The following is a 23,407-nucleotide window of genomic DNA, read 5'->3' as shown; positions in this document are numbered from 1 at the left end:
TAATTTTAATGATAATAATTTATATTTAAAAATTGATAGCGTTATTAATATTTATTTTTACAAATAAAGATAAACATCAATTTTCAATATTAATTTATAGATTTTTAAATACGAATAAATATTAAATTTCAACAATATGAAGTTTATTACAATAATTTTGTAATAATTCATTCATTTTAAAAATATTTTTTAAGTTGTCCTATAACACAAAATATTGTTCTCTTAAAATCCTTTCCTTAAAAATAATTACAAATCCTTTTTCACAATAAAGATAACTACATTAATTTAAAAATGATTATATATTTTTATTAAAAAAATATTATATATTTTTATTTAGTTGGATTAAAAATAACTACAAATTCATTAAATTAAAAATCATTATATATATATTAAATGTGATAATAATTTATTTTATAAAATGTGATAATATTTTTTATAAAAAATTTATTAAAAATGAAATAGTCTTTAAATGTGATTTTTTGAATTTAATTTGTTTAAATTTTAGTAAAATTTATTGAAATCACAAATTTAAAAAATTCATAATCAAATTAATCTAAATTTTTCTATTGAACCATATATATATAACCCATATATATATGATTAAAAAATTAATTTAAACCATACAGATTAAACTTTAACCACAAAAGTTTTCACCAAATTTTCAAAAAACCATACTTAAAATCTACCCATGAAAAATGTGCCCGCTATTTAATGAACAAAAGATAAAGAAATCATTATAAATCTCATTGCTTTTTCAAATAAATATTATTTTTCCAAAATTATGATAATAAAATTTTAATAAAAAATTATAACCATGACCTAACAAAAGCAATTGCAGACACTCACCAACTTTTGTTGGATCGCTCTACTAGTTTGGTGACATGGTTGTTAGCATCACAAACCGTACAGCCTATTAGCATGATGCCAGGTTTGTAAGAGTAAAGAACTATGCAACGCCATGTGATGGCGCGAAGAAACTATTCCCCGAATTTTGTTCATGTGGGTTGCTCCAAGTACGGGATGAGCGATTGCACGATCTGTGCGGGACGGATCCTGGATTAAAACGCCCGAACCGTAAGTTTGCTGTATCACCTTACAGACCATTCTTCTAAAATGGCAGAAGCACGCATGAGAAGTGGCTAGATAAACGAATGATAACTTGATTGGGCGTTGCTTTACGTGTTTTCGTCTATTCAAAATGATACAGTTACAGTATATACTGAAGTAGCGTGAAATTGGGGTTTAGGAGAGGTTCTAAGGTAAATGTCAAAGCAGAAGGATCTTGACTATTAAGGTGAAAGGAGTATCGAAGGGCCAAAGAAAGCGACACATGCTGTAAATTTCATGGGCAGATGATTCATCCATGATTTCTGTGAGAATGTAAGTGAGTCTTGTGCGAAGTTCTCCTTGAACTAAATTGTGGGTCTTTGTTTCCTTGGTATAGGGCTGGGTTCGAACTTTCGACCAGCTAAAACCAAGTGTACACTTGCAGAATCTTGCCTATCATATGAAGTGGGTTTAACATTTTTGTGTTTAATTGTCAATTCCACCAACAGAAGGCCCCATCGGGACGATGGTTAATAAGACTTCTCACCTGCTTCTCATATCACTGTGATATCTTGTATAGAATTCTGTTTTAGGTTTATTGTCTTTCATCGTGCGCAGTAGGGAAGTATCAGCAAAATGCACAAGCAATCAAGCCTGAATCACCGCCGGGACGAAGAAGTCCAGGCCCCAGCAGATTCAGATCTCTATTCCCCCAAATCTGAGAAGCCTAAATCACTGCCAAAACCGATGCACTATGTCCTGAAAGAGCAGCGTTGGTTGTTTGTTTTGGTGGGTATGTTGATAGCCTCTACGATCTTCATTCTCCAGCCCAGTCTTGCAAAACGAGACATAAGGAAAAATATAGGTGGCGCCGAGAAATTTTTGTCAAACAGAGCGGGAAATTCTGGGGTTCAGAAGACAACCACTGTTTCCAGGATCGTGGGTGGTGTGAAGAGGCAGCCTCTGAGAATAGTTGTAACAGGGGGGGCAGGATTTGTGGGCAGCCATCTGGTTGACAGGCTACTGGAGAGGGGAGACAATGTGATTGTTATCGATAATTTCTTCACTGGTAGAAAGGAGAATGTTATGCATCACTTCAAGAATCCTCGCTTCGAGCTCATTCGGCATGATGTTGTTGAGCCGATATTGTTGGAGGTCGATCAGATTTACCATCTGGCATGCCCTGCGTCTCCCGTTCACTACAAGTTCAATCCTGTGAAGACAATCATATCCACACCTTATAGGCAAGTTTTGACTTCCTCTGCATTTTGAAGTTCTGCTTGATGTCCGTCGTTTTGTTTTTTTTTTTTTTATTGAGTTCTTAAAGCAACAGCGGACATCCTTTGGCTTAGCTCCCAGGTCTGAAGGGTTGCTATTCTAGCAAAATTGCTGGTGACATGCAACTGGTCTCATTCCTTTGAAACTCATGCCATATGGGCGGGCAGACCACAGTGAGAATGGATCCGAGGTGGTCCAGCTCATACTTTCTCGATCTCATTATTGAACCAATGCCCTGTCTGCATCTTTTGCTATTTTGGTTGGCTTTAATTTTTATGTCTGTGCAGGAGATCAAATTATTTTTCCTTATTTTGGTATCAACTGTTATAGTCGTTTTGCATCGATGCCATAAATTGCTTAATCTGCTATATTACCATGCTTATGTAAACGGATCAACCTATGCCTATGAAATATTTGCATAGAAATGGATTTGATATGGGCTGAGCTTTTAGGTTAGAAGGTCGGTTTGCACCAATTTCCCAACTTGTCGTTCTGAGATAAATCTTGGTGAATTTATCACCTGCACACACGTCTTTAATCATCTATTGCACACATAATAGGTTCCAATAATATTGGCAGGATATGTTCATATTTTGCCTTGATTACCGACAGTGACCAACTTACAATGATCCACATTAAGGATGTGAGTTGTGTGGCTACAGATTATCCTCCTTGCCTTTGGATCTTAAACGAAAATTACCTAATTTTAGGCAGTTAACTCCTTTGGAGTGGGGTTATTGCCTAGTTTTTAGCTATTAGCTTCGTGTTAGGCAACTCCTCCATAATACTTTATAATGGGATCTTTTTGGCAGTCCCATTGTCTGCACTTCTGGTCTTTTGGACATTAATAATAATTCAATTCAATTCCATTCTTGGGAGTGAATCTTAGGATGTCTTGTTCTGGGAGGGTTCCTAAATTTGCTGTTCTCTTTCACTTTATCCAGTTTTTGAAGTTTTTCTTAATATTCTTTATACAAGACAAATGTGATGGGGACATTGAACATGCTGGGTCTGGCAAAACGAATTGGAGCCCGCTTCTTGCTTACCAGTACAAGTGAGGTATATGGGGATCCTCTCCAGCATCCACAGACGGAGACATATTGGGGAAATGTCAATCCTATAGGTATGGATTGATTGCTTCCATTTGTGTGGTCTATAGTGTCTTCTATAGTTTTCTGTTTGTTCTGTATTTGCCTTTTTTCAGTTCACAGACATACATAGAAATAAAACAAAATGTACAGGTTAACTGTTTCTTTGTACTGTCATGTATTATGGGAGCATCCAGGAGCACGATATGCGATTGTTAACTATGTTTATGGGTTATAACGTTTCAGGAATCCCAGACCTGATTGTAACTTCTGTGATTCCCATAGTTTTGGTTCCTACAACAACTAACATCTGTATTCCTGTTTAAGGCTTTAATTATCCCTTGTCCACTTGTACCATTTATATTTCTATTTTTACTAAGAGGATTTATGCTCAGGTGTTAGAAGCTGTTATGATGAGGGCAAACGTACAGCTGAGACTTTGACGATGGACTATCACCGGGGGGCCAATGTGGAGGTATCGACTCCTTTATCTCTGTAGTGTGAATGGGTTTCTAGCTGCTACCTGAAAATAATCTTTCGGATGTATATTACCTGCTTGAAAGAAATGTATCCTCAGATACTTTGTTTTCCATATCTCCATGTTCTAAGTGAGATATATAATTTGTATGTGCCTTATTCATAGTTCTTGGTTTTCTGTACACAAGTAGTTTCCTTGCAGGAGAATTAGAAAATATCCATTCATAGTTTTGAGCGTAATTACTGTTCCCACAACCATGTTGGTTGACCTAGTATTCTCATGTATGCTGACACTAGTAATTCACATTACAGAGTATTAAGGTTGGTTCTGTCTAATATTCTTCAGCAGCATGCTTTTGCCATTAGGTTGGCCCAATTTTCTTACATCAATGTCCTTTCTTGTGAATACGTACTGTCCTTTTTAGCCTATTAAAGATGCATACTGCTATTTCTATTGTTACACTAGCTCTAATAACTGGGGTTGTAGCAGGAAGTCTGTAAGTCCAGAAGTCTTCAAGGGGATCAGAATGTTTTCAGCATTCTTCAAAAGGATTGTAAGGAAGCTAAACGTTGGGACTGAAATGTAGTAAGAATCCTTTCTGGACTCTTGGTTCACCAATGCTTATTTTTGTTTGTGAAGACTCAAGGGTGGATGAGTACATTGTGAGTAGAAAAGTAAAAACAAATTGAGCAGGTGCAAAAGATCATTCATGCCTTCATAGTACTTGTTGCAGAGATGAGTGCATGCCTTTGTTAAATGTGACTACAATATAGAGGGCCTAGACTATCAAGTTCAAATGGGGAGGAAAATGGATGCTAACATACAATTGAGAAAAGCTGTTATGGAGAATCTTCAAATAATTGCTGAAGCTTGAGGTAAACGACATTTGTAATGGTGTTAGTTGAGGTTACTCGCCAAAAGGATAAAAAAGAGCTAAGTTTCTATATGTAGAAGTTCAAACTCCATTAGTGGGACAAAGCTACTAAGAGTTACCTAAGAATTTCAATGAAGAGTAGAAACATAAGGTACAAACATACTTGAAAGCAACTATTCCCTCATGTGATAAGTGATTGATAACATAATTAAAGACAAGCTCACATTAACTTAATTGTGAATTTGGAAGATGGACAAGCTCACATTAACTTAATTGTGAATTTTATTAAGTGCATGAAAGAGTTTGCAAACATTATGATTTAGGTGAGGTGGGGGCAAAGGATCAATGGGGATTTAGATGTACCGGAATAGAAGCAATGGAAAAGAATATATAAAAGGCAAGGGATATATGATGAGTGTGCTCATTGCATTGGGCAACTTCCCGAAGAAAGAAATGGCAAGAAATGTTACCATGATAAGAAAATTCTAGTGTAAGAATATGCCGCAAGTGGAAATAACATGTATGACTCTCAAGTTTTGGAGGGATTACACATTTCGTATTGGGAATCTCTTCTTTCTTTGCTCATCTTTAATACCATTTACTCATTGGATGTTTTGAATGTTACCGTATGTAGTTTGATGTATATATGTATTGCGTCAATTCCATTCATTGGTGTAGGAAAGAGATAGTAGAACGAGATATACACATAATCATGTTTCACGACATCATTGTACACAGTTTTTGTCAATCATAATGTATTGGAATTAATATGTCCAATCTCCTCCTTGGAGCATGCTTTAGGAGGATGAACAGGGCACCCTTTCAGCCATCCTTTGCTGGTTAATAGATGCCACAACGGCTGAAATATTTTCCGCAATGGAAGCAAAAAATACAATTACAGAACAACAGCTTTACAGTGCAAGATGGCAACCCTGAATATGCCAACACTGAAGCTCCAAATCTACGAAGATATCTTTGACTTCTAGCCTAATGGTCTATGGATTTCTCTATGATGAAAACACACCTTTCAAGTGAGGGTAATGGTTCCTTTTATAGGCTTTTTCTACAATAATTTTGTAATATAGAATTCTCTAGAAAGTTATGGCTCCCTCTTCTCCTCAAGAGAATTCTCTAGAAGGTTATGGATCCCCCTTCAAGAAATATAATAATATATACATAGGAAGATCTAGAAGTCTCCCTGAACTAAGGTGCTCCCCTTGTTAGTTTTAGATACATAATGAGAAACTTCATGAGACTTCATGTGTCTTTTCTTACTTGTAGCACCAAGAGGATTCTTCTAGCAATTTCTCAAATTAACAATAGAAATCCTCAAGGTTGAAGGTACTAGTCTCTTCTAGGCACTTAGATACATAATGAGAAACTTCGTGAGACTTCATGTGTCTTTTCTTACTCGTAGCACCAAGAGGATTCTTCTAGCAATTTCTCAAATTAACAATAGAAACCCTCAAGGTTGAAGGTAAAGGCACTTCCATGTTGGGTGTTCCTCTTGAAAATGTTTTTCTCTTGGTCAATTGGGTTGCTCTAGATGCTTCTAGTCGGGAATGTTCCTTGAAACTTGACTTTCCTCCTTAATCTTGAACTATGTGCTTATGTGCTAGGATGTCTTCTTCATGCCTTCAAATATGCAACAGTTAACTACTGCCTCGGGGATGTGAAAATGCCTCTGAAGTGTTCTCAATGGAAGATTATGCATCAAGATATGTAGAAGGGTCTATTGAAGACAAGATCATCCATCAAAGACAAGAAACACCCTCCTTTAAAACCAATACTTAGTATCTTATGAATATCTAAGTGGTAGCAATACTGATTTGACATATTATACTGCCGAAATTGTCAAGTGATTTAACACACACTATGAAGATATAAGACAAGATTTTTTTCTCTAATAAAGTTATTTCAGATCTGTTATATGCTTTGAAAAGTGTGCCCTAAGTGTTGTACTTTGTTGGCATTGAAGTCCACTTGCATGGTATTTATTCTCTTGGACTGCCAAGTGATTTGGGTTGAAGTAAAGTGAAGTATTTGTTGCTGCATTTGAATGTTTCGGATCAGCCTTAATGCTGAAAGTTCATAGTGATGAGATCTGGAAACCTGAAGCAAATTGGGTGAAATTTCAGATTTGCATTAATTGCTGTACACTGGAAATTTCTACATTGATGAGATTGCATGCTTGTAAAAGAAAATATAAATTCCTAGACTATTATATCCACATCGTGTTTAGATTAATCATTGACATTGGGAATCCTGAAGTAGATAAAATATGCTTCCCTTATCATATGAGGCAAAAAGTCTGCAAATTTTTTTCATCTCTCTACACAGAGACTAGATTAGTAAGAGTAAGATCATCTGGTAGTACCTCGTGCAACTAGGTAATTAAATGGTGTTGAAGGGCCTAGGAAATGGCTTTTGTTAGTGTTGGGGAGGAGCTATTAGGATTGGTACATAGTGAAATAATGAATGATATGACTGTAGCTTTAAGTTAAAGATGTTGACTATTTACTAAGGCTCTACCCAACAATGGCTACGTTTGGTGGGTACTTTCGTAGGTTGTGAATGCTTCTTTTGCAAAGAGGAGTTGGAACACCTACGACCTATATCATTGTCTACTTCCTATGATTTGTTTAAAACCTGGTAAGTTTGTAAGTACTAGATGGTCGATGTTATTCGTGTGGTATATACTAAATGGTTGATGCCCTAATGAGTTGTTAACTCCCCATTTAAGGTGAGGGAACACGACTATGGCCAAGACCCTTCTTTCTTCGAAGTCGCCCCATAATCCATACCAAAATGCCCAAATACAAACAAGCATAAACACCTGATTGCGTAATGCATAAAGTGCCTTTTGATCATAAGTCCACCTTCTAACATGTGCTCTTGACAAATGGGCAAGGAAACATATGACTGATGTAGATGGTGGAGATATGAGTGGCACGTCGCATTTGCTACAAAGTGGCTCTCAGGGGCTGTTGGCTGCCGACTGGAAGAGATGAATATGAGAAAAGTTTCTCCCAAGGGTCACCCACTTTTGGTGGGTAACAAGAATCAACTCACACAATACAAAAATATTACACAGGTTTGCCAATGAAGTTCTTTTATTAATGGCATTAATCTCACAAGACAACAACAACCTTTGCTAGAGGGGAAGCTAGCCTTTTAGAATTTTTTCCTAATGGCTAGATGAAGGCTAGCTAACGGCTAGTTGGATTCCCCTAGAAAATATTTTTTACTAGTCATCCACATGTCAGAGACAATAATTTTGTAAAATACTACATGCCAAGAATAATTTTATCCACTAAGGGATCAAATTAGTTCATAGAGCCCAATTTGTTTTGAGATTCCCTTTGCTTTTGGTTCAAATGAGTAAATGATGAATAATAACAACCATAAGTAGCTCAATGTCCCCTCCCAACATCATTGAGGAAACTTGACTTTGTCCAAAATAGTTCAATAGTCAACTTGGTCTTGAGGTGGTTTGATTTGGTCCTTGAGTTGATTCTTTGACTTCATAATGGCTAGTGGACGGTCCTTCCCTTAACTTCTCGGTCCAAGATGTTGAGTAATCTAGGGCATTATATTTCTCTTAGATCTTGACATTTACTTGTGAATATTTTTATATGCTTGTTAGTTCTTATTTTACTTATTTATATTTTTCTTTTCATCAAGATAAATGCCAAACAATAAAAATCACAAGGGACACAGGATGTAGGCACTCAGCTAGGGCAAAATCTAGTCAAGAACTCTTCCTTCATTAGATTCAAATCACAGTGAGACAACCAAGACTCTTGACCTAAACCTCTCTCCATCCATCAAGTCAGCCTTTTAGTTGAAGTAATCTTCTTCCAATACTGATTTTCAAGAGTAAGAGTTTCGGTTCCTTTTTAACCAACTTTGGCTTCTACAATTATAGGAAGAAACTTTGGTCCTGCAATGATAGAAAATTTCGACCTCTGTAATTGTGGAGAATTTCGATCCTGAATTTATGTCTTGCTTCAATACTTTGTTGTCCTGTATATGATCAAAACTTCGTTGAATGTAACTTCACTGATTGTATCTTTTTGTCATGCTCCAATACTTCGCTGTCCTATATATGATCAAAACTTTACTGACTGTAACTTCAGTAATTTCACTGGCTGTAGTCCATATGAACTTGTTAACTACCGCCTCTTTGGTTTGACTTCACTGGGTTATATATAGTGGTTTCCACTAGTATAATGAGCCGACATGACTTAGTAGGAGAAGCCGACTTGAAATTTAATCCAAATTCGAAGAACTGGAGGTCGACTTGATGGTGGAGGAGTTAACATGACTCAAATAATTTTCTTTTAGTTTAATGCAACGATCCCAAGAAGGGTTTACAACTTGACATAATTAAATTTGACTTTGACTCAACAAAATCCTAGAGCACTCAATAGGTGCTTTGACCTATTGACTTTTGACCCAAGCATGAAACCCATGCTTTAATAAGTCAAATTAATAATAATAAAAGTTTCTTTTGACAAATATATTACATCATGACTCAAGTACAATTATGAATACCGACACTAGTTACATTTTTCAACACTCCCTCTTAACTAGAGAGCTATTCATAATTACATACATTTGGAAGATCTCAAAATGAAATGAACTATGAAGAGTTATAGCACACTCAGTGTTGCGAACTAGATAACTGACCAGGGTAATCTATCCGGGTGGGATTAAGTTGGACTCAAGCTTTCAGCTACTCTAGGTACCATCAGGCTTACTTGTTAACCATCAACCCAGGGATCTAGGTGCGTATCCAAGGTCGGAGCTCCATGACCAACGCCACCCTCCCTCTTCAGGATCTAGACATCAACACATAGGCCGACCATATGTCCTCCCAAGCATCTGCCATTAGATGCTTCATCTCTCCCTATAAACTAAACAAATATATCCATTTGTCCAAGCATGCTTCCATGTAGTTCATCTTTCTTGTGGTGAGATTTACATGTACAAACACAACCCCAATCAGTAATAAACTTTCCAATATATATAAGTAAACACAAACCTTCGGGGTCCTCAATCATCCTGATGCCACTTATATTAAGTTATTCATATTCAACTATTTGAAAGTTTTTCTTCTTTCATTTCTTCAGCAGCACCACGATATCCTTAATACATTGCAAATGTATTTGTAGTACTTTCATTCATTCTCTGATTTCATTCTTTCTTCAAGGTGTTCATCATGACTATCATAGTATGGCCTCCCTCTCAACTGGGGAGATGTACCCTTTCTTTTATCTAGGCTCCCTCTCAACTTAGGGAGATCAACCATTTCCTCTTTTTATAACATTAGAGAATCTTTCACGACTTCATTCCTCGTTATGGTATCAAGGTCATCGTGATCATCATAACTTCCTTCATCATGCTTATCAATATTATCAAGTCATCTTTACTTACGAACATCTTCAACATCATTGAAGATTATGTACCCGCAAAACTTTAATAGCAAGTACAAACACAAACAGATATACAAAAGCATGAAGTTAACTATGTCATTACAATGAAAACATCAACTCATTCATGCTTTTAGACATTAAATACCTAAGCCTAGTTAGGTTCATAATTAGCATGAGACTCATATTTTGTACATTCTAGACTTCAATTACTTGCTAGGGTTTTTGTTATAAACCTTAGATGCATTGATAATCAAGTTATCTTACTAGCATATGCATATCTGAGGTTTCATCATTGAAACTTATATTAATACTTACTTAGGTAAACCCTAGAAACAAACATCAATAGATACACAACAATCTTGATCAAGCTAGGGTTTCGATTGAGCGGAAGAATACATTTAGAGTTTCATTCCAAGGGTCTTGCTTATAAACCCTAATTCACCAAACCCTAAGAATCTAGGGTTTGACTTATTAGCAACAAACCCTAACTTATCACAGTCTTAATGATCTAAGGTTTCGGTTTAAGGACAACAACAAACCCTAAAAGACTAGGACTTTGTTATATCAATATCAAAACCCTAAACATTACAAGAATTGGTTCTTTACTAACAACCCTAAGAGGACTAGGGTTTCAACATTATTGTTAACATATCTTAAGCAAGGATTTCATTGTGCAAACCCTAAGTAGACTAGGGTTTCATCGACATACCCTTAGGTTAGGGTTTTACAGTGAACCCTAAAGGTTAGGGTTTCATAAATAAAGTAGCAAAAGATAATATGATGAGGGTAGATTCAATCTAATGATTAATCACCCTAACAAGAATCTTTAAGATTCAAAACCCTAGACATAACGATGTTAGTAATGTAAAGCAAATTTTAAAAGAGAATGAACATACCTTTTTTTTATGAAGAGAACTTTGTGACAAAACTTGTAGTTTAAGACATACCTTGAATTGTTCTTTAACAAACCTTGAAGTGCTCCTTCTGAATTTAGCCATAATCTTTATATCTGCAATAACTACAACCAAGCAAAATATGAGATACTAAAAGCATGATATTAATTTGACAATCTAGGGTTTCCATAGAACAATGGAGGATGGAATCCTAGGGTTTCCAATTACAAACCCTAGATTTAGTAAGAATCAAGTTATCCTCTTTTTCAATCAATACTAGGGTTTATCCTACATCCTAGATTACCTACAAACCCTAGAAGTCAAGAGTAATGAGTGATTAGGGTTAGGGTTTCTATATGACTAAGGTTTTCATGTGCCATCTAGGATTTACAGTCTTAGACATTAATACCAATATCAACAACTTTCGAACCTTAGAATCATATAAGCAGCTAATCCTAAACATCTCAAGTTAGATTCTTAAATATATTATACATACCTCACAATAATGTACCTCTGTTTTCCATGATCATAGAAGGTGCTATAAGGCCTGCTATTGGATGCCATGCTCTTCTAACTTGCTCTTCAAGAGTGAAGACTTCAAACAGGGATTCCTTGCTCTACCCAACTTCTGATAGGATTTTCTATTGTAGTTTGCTTTTCTTGCTTTAGAACTTCAGAGATAATATGTTGTTGCTCCTTTTATCACTGATTGCTATAGGACAATCAAAGAGATTTTCTATCTGGGAGACTATTCCTTCTTATGGCTTAGAGATGCTAATCATTATTACAACTTCTCCTAGATGTTAGTAACTTCTTCAAAGGATGACCTTCAAATGATAACCACTGTTGTATTTCTTTGCTTTAGAACAATTGTTGACAACCATTGAGGAGGCTTCAAAAGTTGTTCTAACTGTCCAGAATTCGAGTTGTATACATGTGCTCAGGATGACTGTGCTTCCAAGGTCGGCCTTACTTCCACTTTTCGGTTCTTTGTGTATATATGTATATAAGTTACAAGACTGCCTTATTTCTATTGTATATAGTACATGTTCTCAACTTCTTCTTGTAGTAGCAGTAACTTCAGCCTATACTCTTTACTTCGCTGGCTTCAAGCACTACTTTTAGTTACCCTTAAGTATGTACAGACTTTTGCAATTTTCGGAACCCTGAAGTGACACAGTGTTCAGACTTCAATGGTGATTTCAGATCATAGAATCTATGCCCAGGACTGCGCTTTTTCTTTCAAGGGACTCAACCTTGAATGGACAATCGATCTAGCACTTCGGTCCTTTAAAACAGAGTTGTTATATTCATGAAATTTCTTTGTCCTCCTTAATTCATGTCTGTGGCCTAGTCACTGGAATTAGGGCTTATCAATGTGCCTAGAATTTGTTCTAATATCCTCATACTGATGTCCTTAGCTCTGATATCATGTTGAGAAATCTAGGGCATTATATTTCTCTTAGATCTTGACATTTACTTGTGAATATTTTTATATGCTTGTTAGTTCTTCTTTTACTTATTTATATTTTTCTTTTCATCAAGATAAATGCCAAACAATAAAAATCACAAGGGACACAGGATGTAGGCACTCAGCCAGGGAAAAACCCCTAGGTAGGGAAAACCCAATCAAGAACTCTTCCTTCAGTAGATTCAAATCACAGTGAGACAACCAAGACTCTTGACCTAAACCTCTCTCCATCCATCAAGTCAGCCTTTCAGTTGAAGTAATCTTCTTCCAATACTGATCTTCAAGAATAAGAGTTTCGGTCCTTCTTTAACCAACTTTGGCTTCTGCAATTATAGGAAGAAACTTTGATCCTGCAATTTAACTTTGGCCCTGCAATGATAGAAAATTTCGACCTCTGTAATTGTGGAGAATTTCAGTCCTGAATTTATGTCATGCTCCAATACTTCATTGTCCTGTATATGATCAAAACTTCGCTGACTGTAACTTCGCTGATTGTATCTTTATGTCATGATCCAATACTTTGCTGTCCTGTATATGATCAAAACTTCACTGACTGTAATTTTTGTACTGTAATTTCGCTGACTGTAGTCCATACGAACTTGTTAACTACTGCCTCTTTGGGTCGACTTCACTGGGGTATATATAGTGGTTTCTGCTAGTATAATGAGCTGACATGACTCAAATAATTTTCTTTCTTTAATACAATGATCCCAAGAAGGGTTTACATAATTAAATTTGACTTTGACTCAACAAAATCCTAGAGCACTCAATGGGTGCTTTGACCTATTGACTTTTGACCCAAGCATGAAACCCATGCTTTAATAAGTCAAATTAATAATAAAAATTTCTTTTGACAAATATATTACATCATGACTCAAGTACAATTATGAAGACTGACACTAGTTACATTCTTCAACACAAGATACCTCCAATGGCTAATTTGACCCTTCAAATAGTTAGTTGACTATCAAAACAACCACTCCAAATGACTTTTCCTCTTTAGTAAACTTGACTTAGCCACATGTGCTCTAGATCACCAACACCTTTATGATTTTGACCACTTTGACACATGGGTTTGTTGAAATCTGCCTTGATTTGACTTGGGCATATCTTCAATTTTCCATATCCTACCTAGTGTTGCCACATCATCACTATCTTGTCCACATCATCATGCCCTTGTGCTGGTTCTCTAACGTCTTGAGGAATTTGAGACTTGGGGTTTTGTTCCTCTTCTTCTATAGACTGTTTCTAACGTAATGCATGCCTCAAACTCTCCAATGTCGACCTTGTTCTGCCACTTGGAAAGTTGTTATACTCATTTGACCACCTCTGACTAGCTATAACTTGTGACTGTCTTATTTGGTCAACAAATTTTTACATGGCATGTCATCCTCTCATCAAGCTAAACAAAATGAAACCAAGTTGACTTTTTAAATTTTCGAGACCACTTGCATTAGGAAATGCGATTTTCCTCGGGAAACATGAAAAGTTGTCAATGTGAGATTGCCATGTATGAGAAATGTTTGAGGGATATTGCACCAATGCCAAGGCCACATATAGACTCTATAGCCACATAACAATGTGGAAAGTTAGGTGTACCTTGAGTTGAGTTGGACTGGCCCATACACTAATGATCGCCTCTATAAAAGCAGGTTCCTCTAAAACCATGAGTCCTCATATAAGCCTCTCCAAGGCCCTCCAATCCGATCCAGGATGAAAGGAGCTAGAGATGAACCCAAAGGGACTGACCATGGTCTGACCATGGTCTGACCAAACAAGTCTAGGAAGCTGTTGATGGTGTTGGACCCGCCAACAAGTCAGGGGATATCCCTGGTAAGAAGTCCCAACTAAACCTCAGATCGTTTGGAGTAGGAGTCCCAATAGTGGGTAGTAAAGCAATGCCTTGATTGCGATAGCGCGCAAAGGTAAGTGTGATATCTTTGTCGGAAGCAAGTGTGTGACCTTGCAGCGAGTCAAGTGAGATGCATGGGGGTTCTAACACACAGAGGGGAAAAGGAAGTGTGTCCCTTAGAAGCCTGTAATAGTACGCAGCCTGAAAAGAACACACAAGCTGAATGACATCACAAGTTGGAAAGCAGAATAGTCCACAATCCAAAGTGATGGGTTAAACCAACAACACGTTTGCAACAAGATTCATACAATTGCATACAAAATAGTTCATACACAAATGCGTAAGTTAAATAACATATATTGCTAAAGCAACCAGAATAGTCCAACTACAATAACAACATATGCATGAAAACGTGCTGGCTTTGTTATATATTATTAAGTGAAAGTTCCATCCATACATACACCATTGGCAACCACTAGCCCCAATAGTGGAACATTACAGTCACACTGTCTGCTCTTCCAAAGAGATGTACTCGCTCTGCACTATGGAGAAGCCAAGGCTCGTCACAATACTCTCCAAGCCTTCGCTTGGCTCCCAAAAGCCTCTACTATGAGTTATAAGGTTCTATATATAACAAAGGGTGGGGTGACCCTTGACATTCCCCTTTGAGTCTTGGACTATCCTCATGACTTTTCACATTACATAGTGACTGTTAACATTCCACTAATGACACTTGGAATTTCACTTACAATATATTTGCAATAATACAATTTTCACATATACCCAAGTGGGACAAAAAAGGCTTGAGTTAGCCTGACAAGACAAACAACATCACTCGGGGTCTTGGGGAAAGACCAACTCGGTAACCTTCTTGCAATGGTCTTCGGTGACAAACTGATACCAAGCTTGGTACTACGCTATTGTGTCCTCGTACAATTTGGTGACGTCTTTGTCGAAGTGGACTCTTGCCTCCATGGCTTTCGGGTATATGGTTTTGAAACCTCTGTCTAGCTCATCCTGAAGCATGCACAACATTGTCTTGAGTGTGGTTGGACCACCGATATACTTCTGCATGTTCTCTGTGCTGAGCTACAAGTCATCACTGGTGGTCTATGTACTTGTCGACATCCAGCATTACTTGGTTCTTCCTCATGGTCTAGGTGAGCATTCCGATGGAAGGGATCTTGTGCGTTCGCACTATGACATCCAGACTCCTAAACAATCGTGCATAGGAAGCCTCAATGCTAGTGATGAGCAGAGGAAGCTGCTTAGTTTCGGATCTATTGTATCTCTGAGATGATAATGGTCAGCTATCATGCCAGAGCATCTAAGATAATTGTTTTGGGGGTTTTGTTTTAATTTGGAGGACCAATGTATGAAATAGATGTAACACTGTAATGCCTAACCTTGTGAATAATATTAATATCAAAGTAGAGGGCTGCTATAAAATTTCACACAATGATATAGCTTGTATGGTGGCGAGCAGAAACAGAGAAATAATATGATTATCACAATTTTCAAATTGAAAATTAAATAATCATAAGTATGAAAACCTTTAAACTATGTTCAGAAGGTTTAAGAGAATATGCTTAAGCTTACAAAAGATGCTGATGATTTATTGATTCAGAGGGAATTAATTAAACAAACAGTCCATTAATTCATTCTCTTTATAGATTATCACTTCAGAAGCTTATAGGAATAGATTGAAACCCAATTATTCCTACCTAGTTATCTCTGTAAGACATAAGAATATGAAGAAAAACATAATGAGTAATACTGGAAAAACTTACAGGAAACACAAACTATGTAAAACAGAATTCAGAATCCTTTGCTTTGTATTAATGATCCAGAAAAGTCAAGTACATCAAATGTTTAGAAATGCTTCTTCAAGGGTGCAACCCTTAATAACTCGTGAAGAGAGTTATTTATACAACAGTAGAACTAAGAAAATATCCTAAACTGTTTTTACAAAAATAGATTATTATAAAATCAAAATAAAGACTGCTAGTTGATCTGGCACTATTTTGATGTTGCGCTATTGGTGACTATCGTTGAAAAAACTGAAAATTGTTGAAGCTGGCTGACTGTTCCTCCAAAAGTTGAATGTTGTTCGATTTTCACGTTGGATGTCATATTTACTGATGACCTTTCATCTGATACACTTTGACTTGTATTTCTTTATCTGTCTCCTTTGTTTAGTCTTTTACCATGAATGCTCTGTCACCTGCTTTTACTTTTACCAGTCACAGTAAATCACATCATCTGGTATCTTTTACTCTTATCCTGCATTTATGTCTTTAGTAAAAGTGAATTTCACTAAAGACCTGTTTGACTTCATGTGAAAATGTGATATGCTGTTGCTGATTTATCTCTGTTTTAACAGTTACTGCCTCTGTGTAAATGATTTCTTCTGCTCTGTGTATAATTGTCTTTTCCTTCTGAATAAAGCCTTTTGAGTAGATTTCTTTGCGAATCTTGGAGTAAACAGGTTTTGGAACTAGTATCAAAACTATTTATCCAAGCTTCTGGCCTTCTAATCACCTGCAAAATAAAACAATTTATTAATAAAAACACAGGTTGGCAGGGAGGTGATAATGGTTTCAGGGAACAGGAAAGTCTGTGGACGGAGTCTGGAGCATGTTCGGGAGGTAAACAACAGTGAAATTGGGTTGCAGATGCTCAGGGCGGCGTAGGAAGGCTTAGGCGGCTTTCAGTGAAAAAACGAGCGAAAAGAGTGAAAACGAGGGTCTTTGGCATTTTAATGGGTAACGGCTAGAATTGGCGCGGAATTTCATAATGAACAGTGGATGGTTTCGGCCCACGCGGGGAGGCGGTATTAAGGTTCATCGCACCGCTTTTGGCAGTCGGGCAATTTTTCCATGAGAGCACGCGAGTTCACGTAAAGCTGCCACGTAACCGAAAGGGGCTCGAGCAAAACCACGAATCTCGCGTGCTCTTGGGTGGGTAAAGCTTGGAAAAGAAATCAACGCGATATGGATGCACGCCATCAGATTTGGGGGTGCAAGATCTAACGACTGTTGCGCGGTGGAAATGCACGGAGGGAAATCGGGCAAAGATTAGTGGGGCTTGGGGGATAATTACAATGGATTTGTAATTATTAATGAATAAAGTGGGTTAAAAATATAATGAACGGGTTTATGGAGTGGGACCAGGGTTAAATGTGACAGGGTTTGTTAACCGCACCAAGGGGGTGGGTTAAAAGGTTTTATATATAGGGAAAATGTGAATATAGCGGAGATCTGTTAAGTAATAGAATATAGGGGTTTTATGGGTTTTTTAGGCGTATGGCGGAGTTAATTAAGTAATGCGGGGGATGATTTTCAAAGGGAAATGTCTAGGGAAAAGGGTTAAAATTAAGGAAAAAAGGTTAAAATGAGGGGAAAGGGTATTTTTTCAAGGGGAAAGGGTTTCACACTAGGGAAAAGGGGTTTTTGGGTAGGGGAATGAGTTTGGAGGGTAATTTGCTAGGAAAATGTGTGAAACCAAAGGGAAAGGGTGAAAATGAAGGGAAAAGGGTATTTTCATAAGAAATGATGGGATAATGGGAAATTAGTAAGTATGTAGTGGGGGGGGGGGTGAAATGAAATGAGGGGAAGTTAATCAAATCAGCTAGTGAACATCTTTTCACTTTCATAACTGCTCCTGCACACTGAAACATTGGATCAAGCATGATAAATGTGCTTATGCTTTAACAACCTTGTATTTCTGCAACCTTTCTTCTACCTACCCTTTACTTATCCTAACATTTTTTACTTATTTTTCAGAGTGCATTTAAGCTAGCAACCCAATATTTCTTTTCATGAATAATCTACCTCTATACCTTATTCTCTCCATTGGCTCAGATTAAACTGTTGAGCCAATTTTATTTTCTACCTATGACAATCAATTTAAAACAAATCCAATTATGATTAAACTGTATAATTGGATTAAATAAACTAGTGTGGCATCTAAACAAACTGCACACAACTATTATTTTCAAAAGTGAATTAGAGTAAAAGTAGTGGCATTTAGATTTGCAACACTTTCAGAGTTTATTGCTTTTTGCTTTTCTCTCTAACCTAACATTTTATTTTTGCCTTCATTTTTTAGGGCATCTATTCTAACATTTTCTTTGATATGGACATATTTATCAAAATATTTCCTAACATTTTTATTCAGTATTCTTTTTGTCCATATCCTAGCTTAACATGTTAATGAAAAATATTTTCATTTTTTGGACTAATTTATTTTAACTTACCAGAACCAAAAAATGCTACAACAGGATCAACATCTGAATCCGTGCTTTGTCTACTTCAACCTCTGGCTTCATCCTCTTGTGCAAGCAAAGCGGGGCTCCCTTGTACCTCATTGTCCATTCTTGAATGTGCGCAATAGCAGTGTGAATGTCTTTGAGAGTTTGGGCTTTCTACGCGCACTGTTGCTGAAAGCTGTATAGATGGACAACCGCTTTGTGCACGATGACAAATCTGCTATACACTGTCCGCATGGTGGCCTCCAAAGTTGATATCTCTGCCACTATTGCTTTCTTCATCTCTGTCATGGCGAATCCCGCGGACTGCTCTGTTCTCTGCCTGGCCTCTTGCAAGTCCTTCACCATTCGATCATTCTCTGCTATCAAGAACTTGACCGTTGAACTCGTGGCTTCTGCATAGGCCTTATAACCCCCGACCATGACAACTGGATGTCTTCTAACATCTGGTACAAATTTACAATCACCCTTTGCTCTGTGTGGGCAGGTGATGTGTGATCATCCGGGAGCTACTTTCTTCGTGCCTGTACAATCCTCTGCTGTGACTTGTCAAATGCCAGATTGTACACATCCGTCTTCGGATCATCATCAAGGAGAACAACTTCTCCTTGCTCGCTCGGGATTGGTTGTGATTCTGGAGGTGGTGGAGACTGTGGTGTGACCTCAGATGCTCTCGGCATGAGATCGGTGTCTTGGTCCTGCAACTCCTGTTCTATCTCCATGTCTGTCACCTCAACTACTTGCTCAACTTGCTGAGCAAGTTCCCGAACCTGCACTTGCTCACCCTGTTCATCATCTGCTGGCTGCTCTGCTTCTTCAACCTGTATCTGCGCAGTTTTCTCTGTCAGTGTGCCTTGTCCTTCTTCCTATTCTTGTTTCTGCCTTTCTTCCCTTTCTCTCCTCTTGAGCTCTTGTTCTGCTTTCAGCTTCTTCTCCATCTCCTGCAATCTCCTCTCTGTATCTTCCAACCTTTGCTTCTCTCTCTTCTTCCGCTCTACTCTCCTTTCGTGTTGTTGCCTCTTCGCCTCTATCTCCAAAGCTACTTTCTCAACAAGAGTATCTGCTTTGAACTTGTAGCTTTGCTCAGCCTCTGCGCTCTCGGCAATCTTCCTCTTGCCTTTGTCTTGCGTGGGTTTGTTGCTCACTGCTGTTGTTGTTGCTTCCTGTGGTGCTACTGCCTGCAGTGCTTCTTTCCATTCTACAACCATGTTGATTGGTTCATTGAGCCTAGAGGAGTTATAGCAATACCTCCAAGGATCTTCCTCTAGCCAATGACATGCCCCATGGATCCATGGGTAGTACACCTTCGCACAGTGGTTCTTGCATATGCAGTGGGGATCATACGGATTGAAACTCTTGGTGCCGAACCCAAACTTCTTCAAGTCCTCGGCCTCGACATCCGCATCTTTCAAGGTATGGATCTCGTACAACCCAATCCGCAAAGGAAGAGTGGGCCATGGTGCCTTCTTCCTCCTGTGCAGTCCTGCTGATAACCCTGTGGAGATGTGGTATGCAACCTCTTGCATGACCAACTTGTCCGTGGCAAACCTCGGTAGCTCATGCGGAGGCTTCTCCGCGCCAAACATCTTGATGAAGGTGCCACCGGGTGAGGCATACCAATCTGCAATGTTAAGCAATGTCTGCATTGCTTCCTGGGACATGCAAGGTGGATCCTGTTCAAATATCATCTTGTACAACGAGGCGATGAAGTGGTCAGACAACCTCACCATGACTCCTTGGTAGTTGCACTCATAGAGCAACTTGCAATAGACGTTCACAACATCCTTTGATGGTGTCCATGTCCAACCCATGCCAGGGAACTGTTATTAGGAACATATTGCATCAAGCAAGTACACAGACATAAAGAATCTTGCTTGTCCATCCTTAAGGCGGAATCCGAGCATTAGACACATGCATTTTGAGCTAAAGAGCCACCATGTCCGACCAGTTGAAAGGCCTTCCTTCATTTGCTAACTGATCTAACATAACAACCCAACTCTGCGGGAAGGTCTTCGTGCTCTCTTGACCATACAAGTGACATGCAAAAATGGCCAGGAGTTGGTAAGCCTTCCTGAGTGACTTCGTCTTGTAGACCTGGTTTTCCTGAACTTTGATGGCTCTTTTACTCATCGCTTCATGATGTCTCTAGTGTTTACATTGCTGTCGGGAGTGAAGAACATTGCATCCATGTGGCATGTAGTTCACCATCTGCAACAAGTGATACATCTGATGGTAGTTTTCCGATCTGAAGGTGGAAAGATGTGTCCCACTGGTGTTGCTCAATGTCATCATCTCGGGATTGGTATGTGAGACAACCCAGTGAATGATATCCGTGCACGGGAAGGCGGGGTACCTGCATGCAACCCTATACAAGCCTGACTTGTGAATGTTGACATAGACTTGTCAATCTTCCATATCTTCCTTGAAATTGCCTGCAAATATGTCCTTTATTTCTTCCCATGTGATCTTCATGTCCTTCTCTATGAACAACTGCGTGTTTGCATAGATGGGCAAGTTCATTGGCACCTATTCAACCATGTCTCCAATGCTGCTCTCTACAGTGTCCTTTGATCCAGCTCTCTTGGAAACCATGATGCCTGTACTGCTGAGAGATTGCTCAACAACTGATGTACCTAAAGACAGAGCGGACACTCACGACAAGCAAATGTTAGCGTAAAAACACAAAGCACTTCAAGGATCGATCATGCAACAAGCTGGGTGACTGCTGGGCAAGATTGCGCAGTTGTGACTCTCAGAGTTGAGGGACTATTAGCTGGAAATGCGCATTGCGCATAGCTGCTAATGAGAGGGTTGCTGACTGGAATTGCGCAGAGCACAATACAGCTGTGCTTGTTGTGGACTGGAACTGCACAATGCACAATTCAGTCTAGCTTGATTGCTGGCTGGGACTGCGCATTGCACAATCCCAGTGGGCAAGACTAGGCACTGTCTCCCAGAACTGTGCAGAGCACAGCTGGAGGCTAGTGACAGGCAACTTTTGCGCAATTCTTGGAGCCAAGGCAGAGCCTTGAGATCCAAGAATGTGTAGTGCATGCCGGGCAAAGCTAGATCTGAGCCAAGGCAACCCATATCTGCCCAAGGGCAACTTGAAAACGAGTAGATTTGAATGCATAAGCGAAGGATAATGCAGATAGGAGTGAGCGATCATGCATTGAATTCATGCCAATGCAGGAATTAGTCAAACAGACAAACAACAAAGCTAGTGGGGAGAGTCGCCGCAATGACGACCGTTAGTGCAAAAACAATGTTATGCATGCGACGCTTAAGAAAGACAATGCAAAACTTGAAACAACACTTCTACAAGTTAAAACAAACTAAAACGCCAATGGTCATTCAGTAAAACATGCAAAACAACACTCACACAAGCCAAGGAAACAAAAGCGACAGAAAAAGCAACAAAAGACTTGAAAAGCAAAACTTACCCAGAAAAGTTGCACCGACTGTGCCGAAGGTTCCTAGATGCCTCGGGAATGTCAGAGCTCCAAGATCGAATGTGTAGAATGAGCTCTGGGGTGTCCATTAAATAGATTTGGTAGATTCAGGGTTTATGACGCGCATGCCAAAAATCTAGGAAAAAGTGACAAGTGGCGGGAAGTTTCTAAAAATGACTTGAGTGTAACTCCTAGTGCTAAAAATAGATCCCTATTTTTTAGGGATGTTTTTTGTTTTCCTTTTTTTGCTTTTTCGGGAAAGGTTGCCATGCATGCATGGAGAAATTGCGCAGTTCTGGAGGGAACCGAGAAACTTATCGGCACATGCATCAGACAACAGCTGATGGAATGCTTCTGCACAATTCTTGGGCTGAGTGGCTTTGCCTGCCGCTTATGCTCTTGTGCAATTTCCTAGCTAAAGACAAGTTGTCAGCTAGATCTACGCAATTTTTGAGCTGAAGTTCACTGCCAGGATGCTCTGCGCAATTTCTGGGAGCAGGCAAGACGGCTGGGTTGCTCTACGCAATTCCTGAGAGCAAGGCAAGCTGCCCTCTAGGACTGCGCGGTTTTCCAAGACAACGCAAGAACCAGATACAAACCAAGTTACGAGAGGTTAGCTTGTGGTTAGTTAGCAAAAAAGTAAACGAACACAATCTACAAAGTGAAAGATAAACTTGAATGAAACACAAGTACTTGAGTAGTGCAAGACAAGCTGCTAAGACTTTGAGGAGGGAGGCTCCAAAACTAAGTGAAGGCAAAATTTTGAAGGGTGGTTGTAGCTGCTACAACAGAAGCCTAATGCAGAGCCTCACAAGGTTGTTACAAGGATTATGACTTGTAACCTCAGGCTTACAATGGTCGTGAAATATGCTACAAAAATATGTATGTACCCATATTAACATGAAGGGTATCGGGACGCTCCTTAATTTATTTGTACATTGTTCCTAGGGTACAATGTTATTAAGTTTGTTGATTAATCATCGTGTGTGAAAGATGTGGTATTGTTGTGTGAATTGTTGGGTGGGTTTATAAGAGGGAGGTGTGTAACATTTTGTGTAATTATTCAGAGATAACACAATCATGTGGTTGTTGACAAGTTGTTGAGGGAGAGGCACCCATGGTGTTCTAGACTCCATGTCTTGCCCATTATGTTGATTTGGTGCTTGAGGATTTGGGCAAATCTCCTTTACCAAGGAGGTAATTGATTGGGTGAGGAGCACCACAAATACATATACAAGTACGTATTTGTTTTGAGCTGTTAGGATA

General features: G+C 38.5%; 1 protein-coding gene across 1 annotated transcript in view; it reads left to right on the top strand.

Moving 5' to 3' along the window:
• The first annotated feature begins 872 nt into the window (after window positions 1-872).
• The window catches only part of LOC149188659 (UDP-glucuronic acid decarboxylase 1-like), a 136,040-nt gene continuing 113,505 nt past the window's right edge, over window positions 873-23,407 (top strand). Inside the window, 3 exon segments of the mRNA XM_089410034.1 lie at window positions 873-2,275; window positions 3,302-3,448; window positions 3,809-3,888. Of these exon segments, the coding sequence (XP_089266160.1) occupies window positions 1,684-2,275; window positions 3,302-3,448; window positions 3,809-3,888 (819 nt within the window). The 5' untranslated portion in view covers window positions 873-1,683.

The sequence above is a fragment of the Pinus tabuliformis genome, chromosome 3_1, assembly GCF_031772625.1.
Source record: "Pinus tabuliformis cultivar Carrire ecotype Pingquan chromosome 3_1, CPIR1, whole genome shotgun sequence".
NCBI lineage: Eukaryota > Viridiplantae > Streptophyta > Pinopsida > Pinales > Pinaceae > Pinus > Pinus tabuliformis.
Note: the sequence above shows the minus strand (reverse complement) of the source record. Positions and strands in the feature narration are given on the sequence as shown.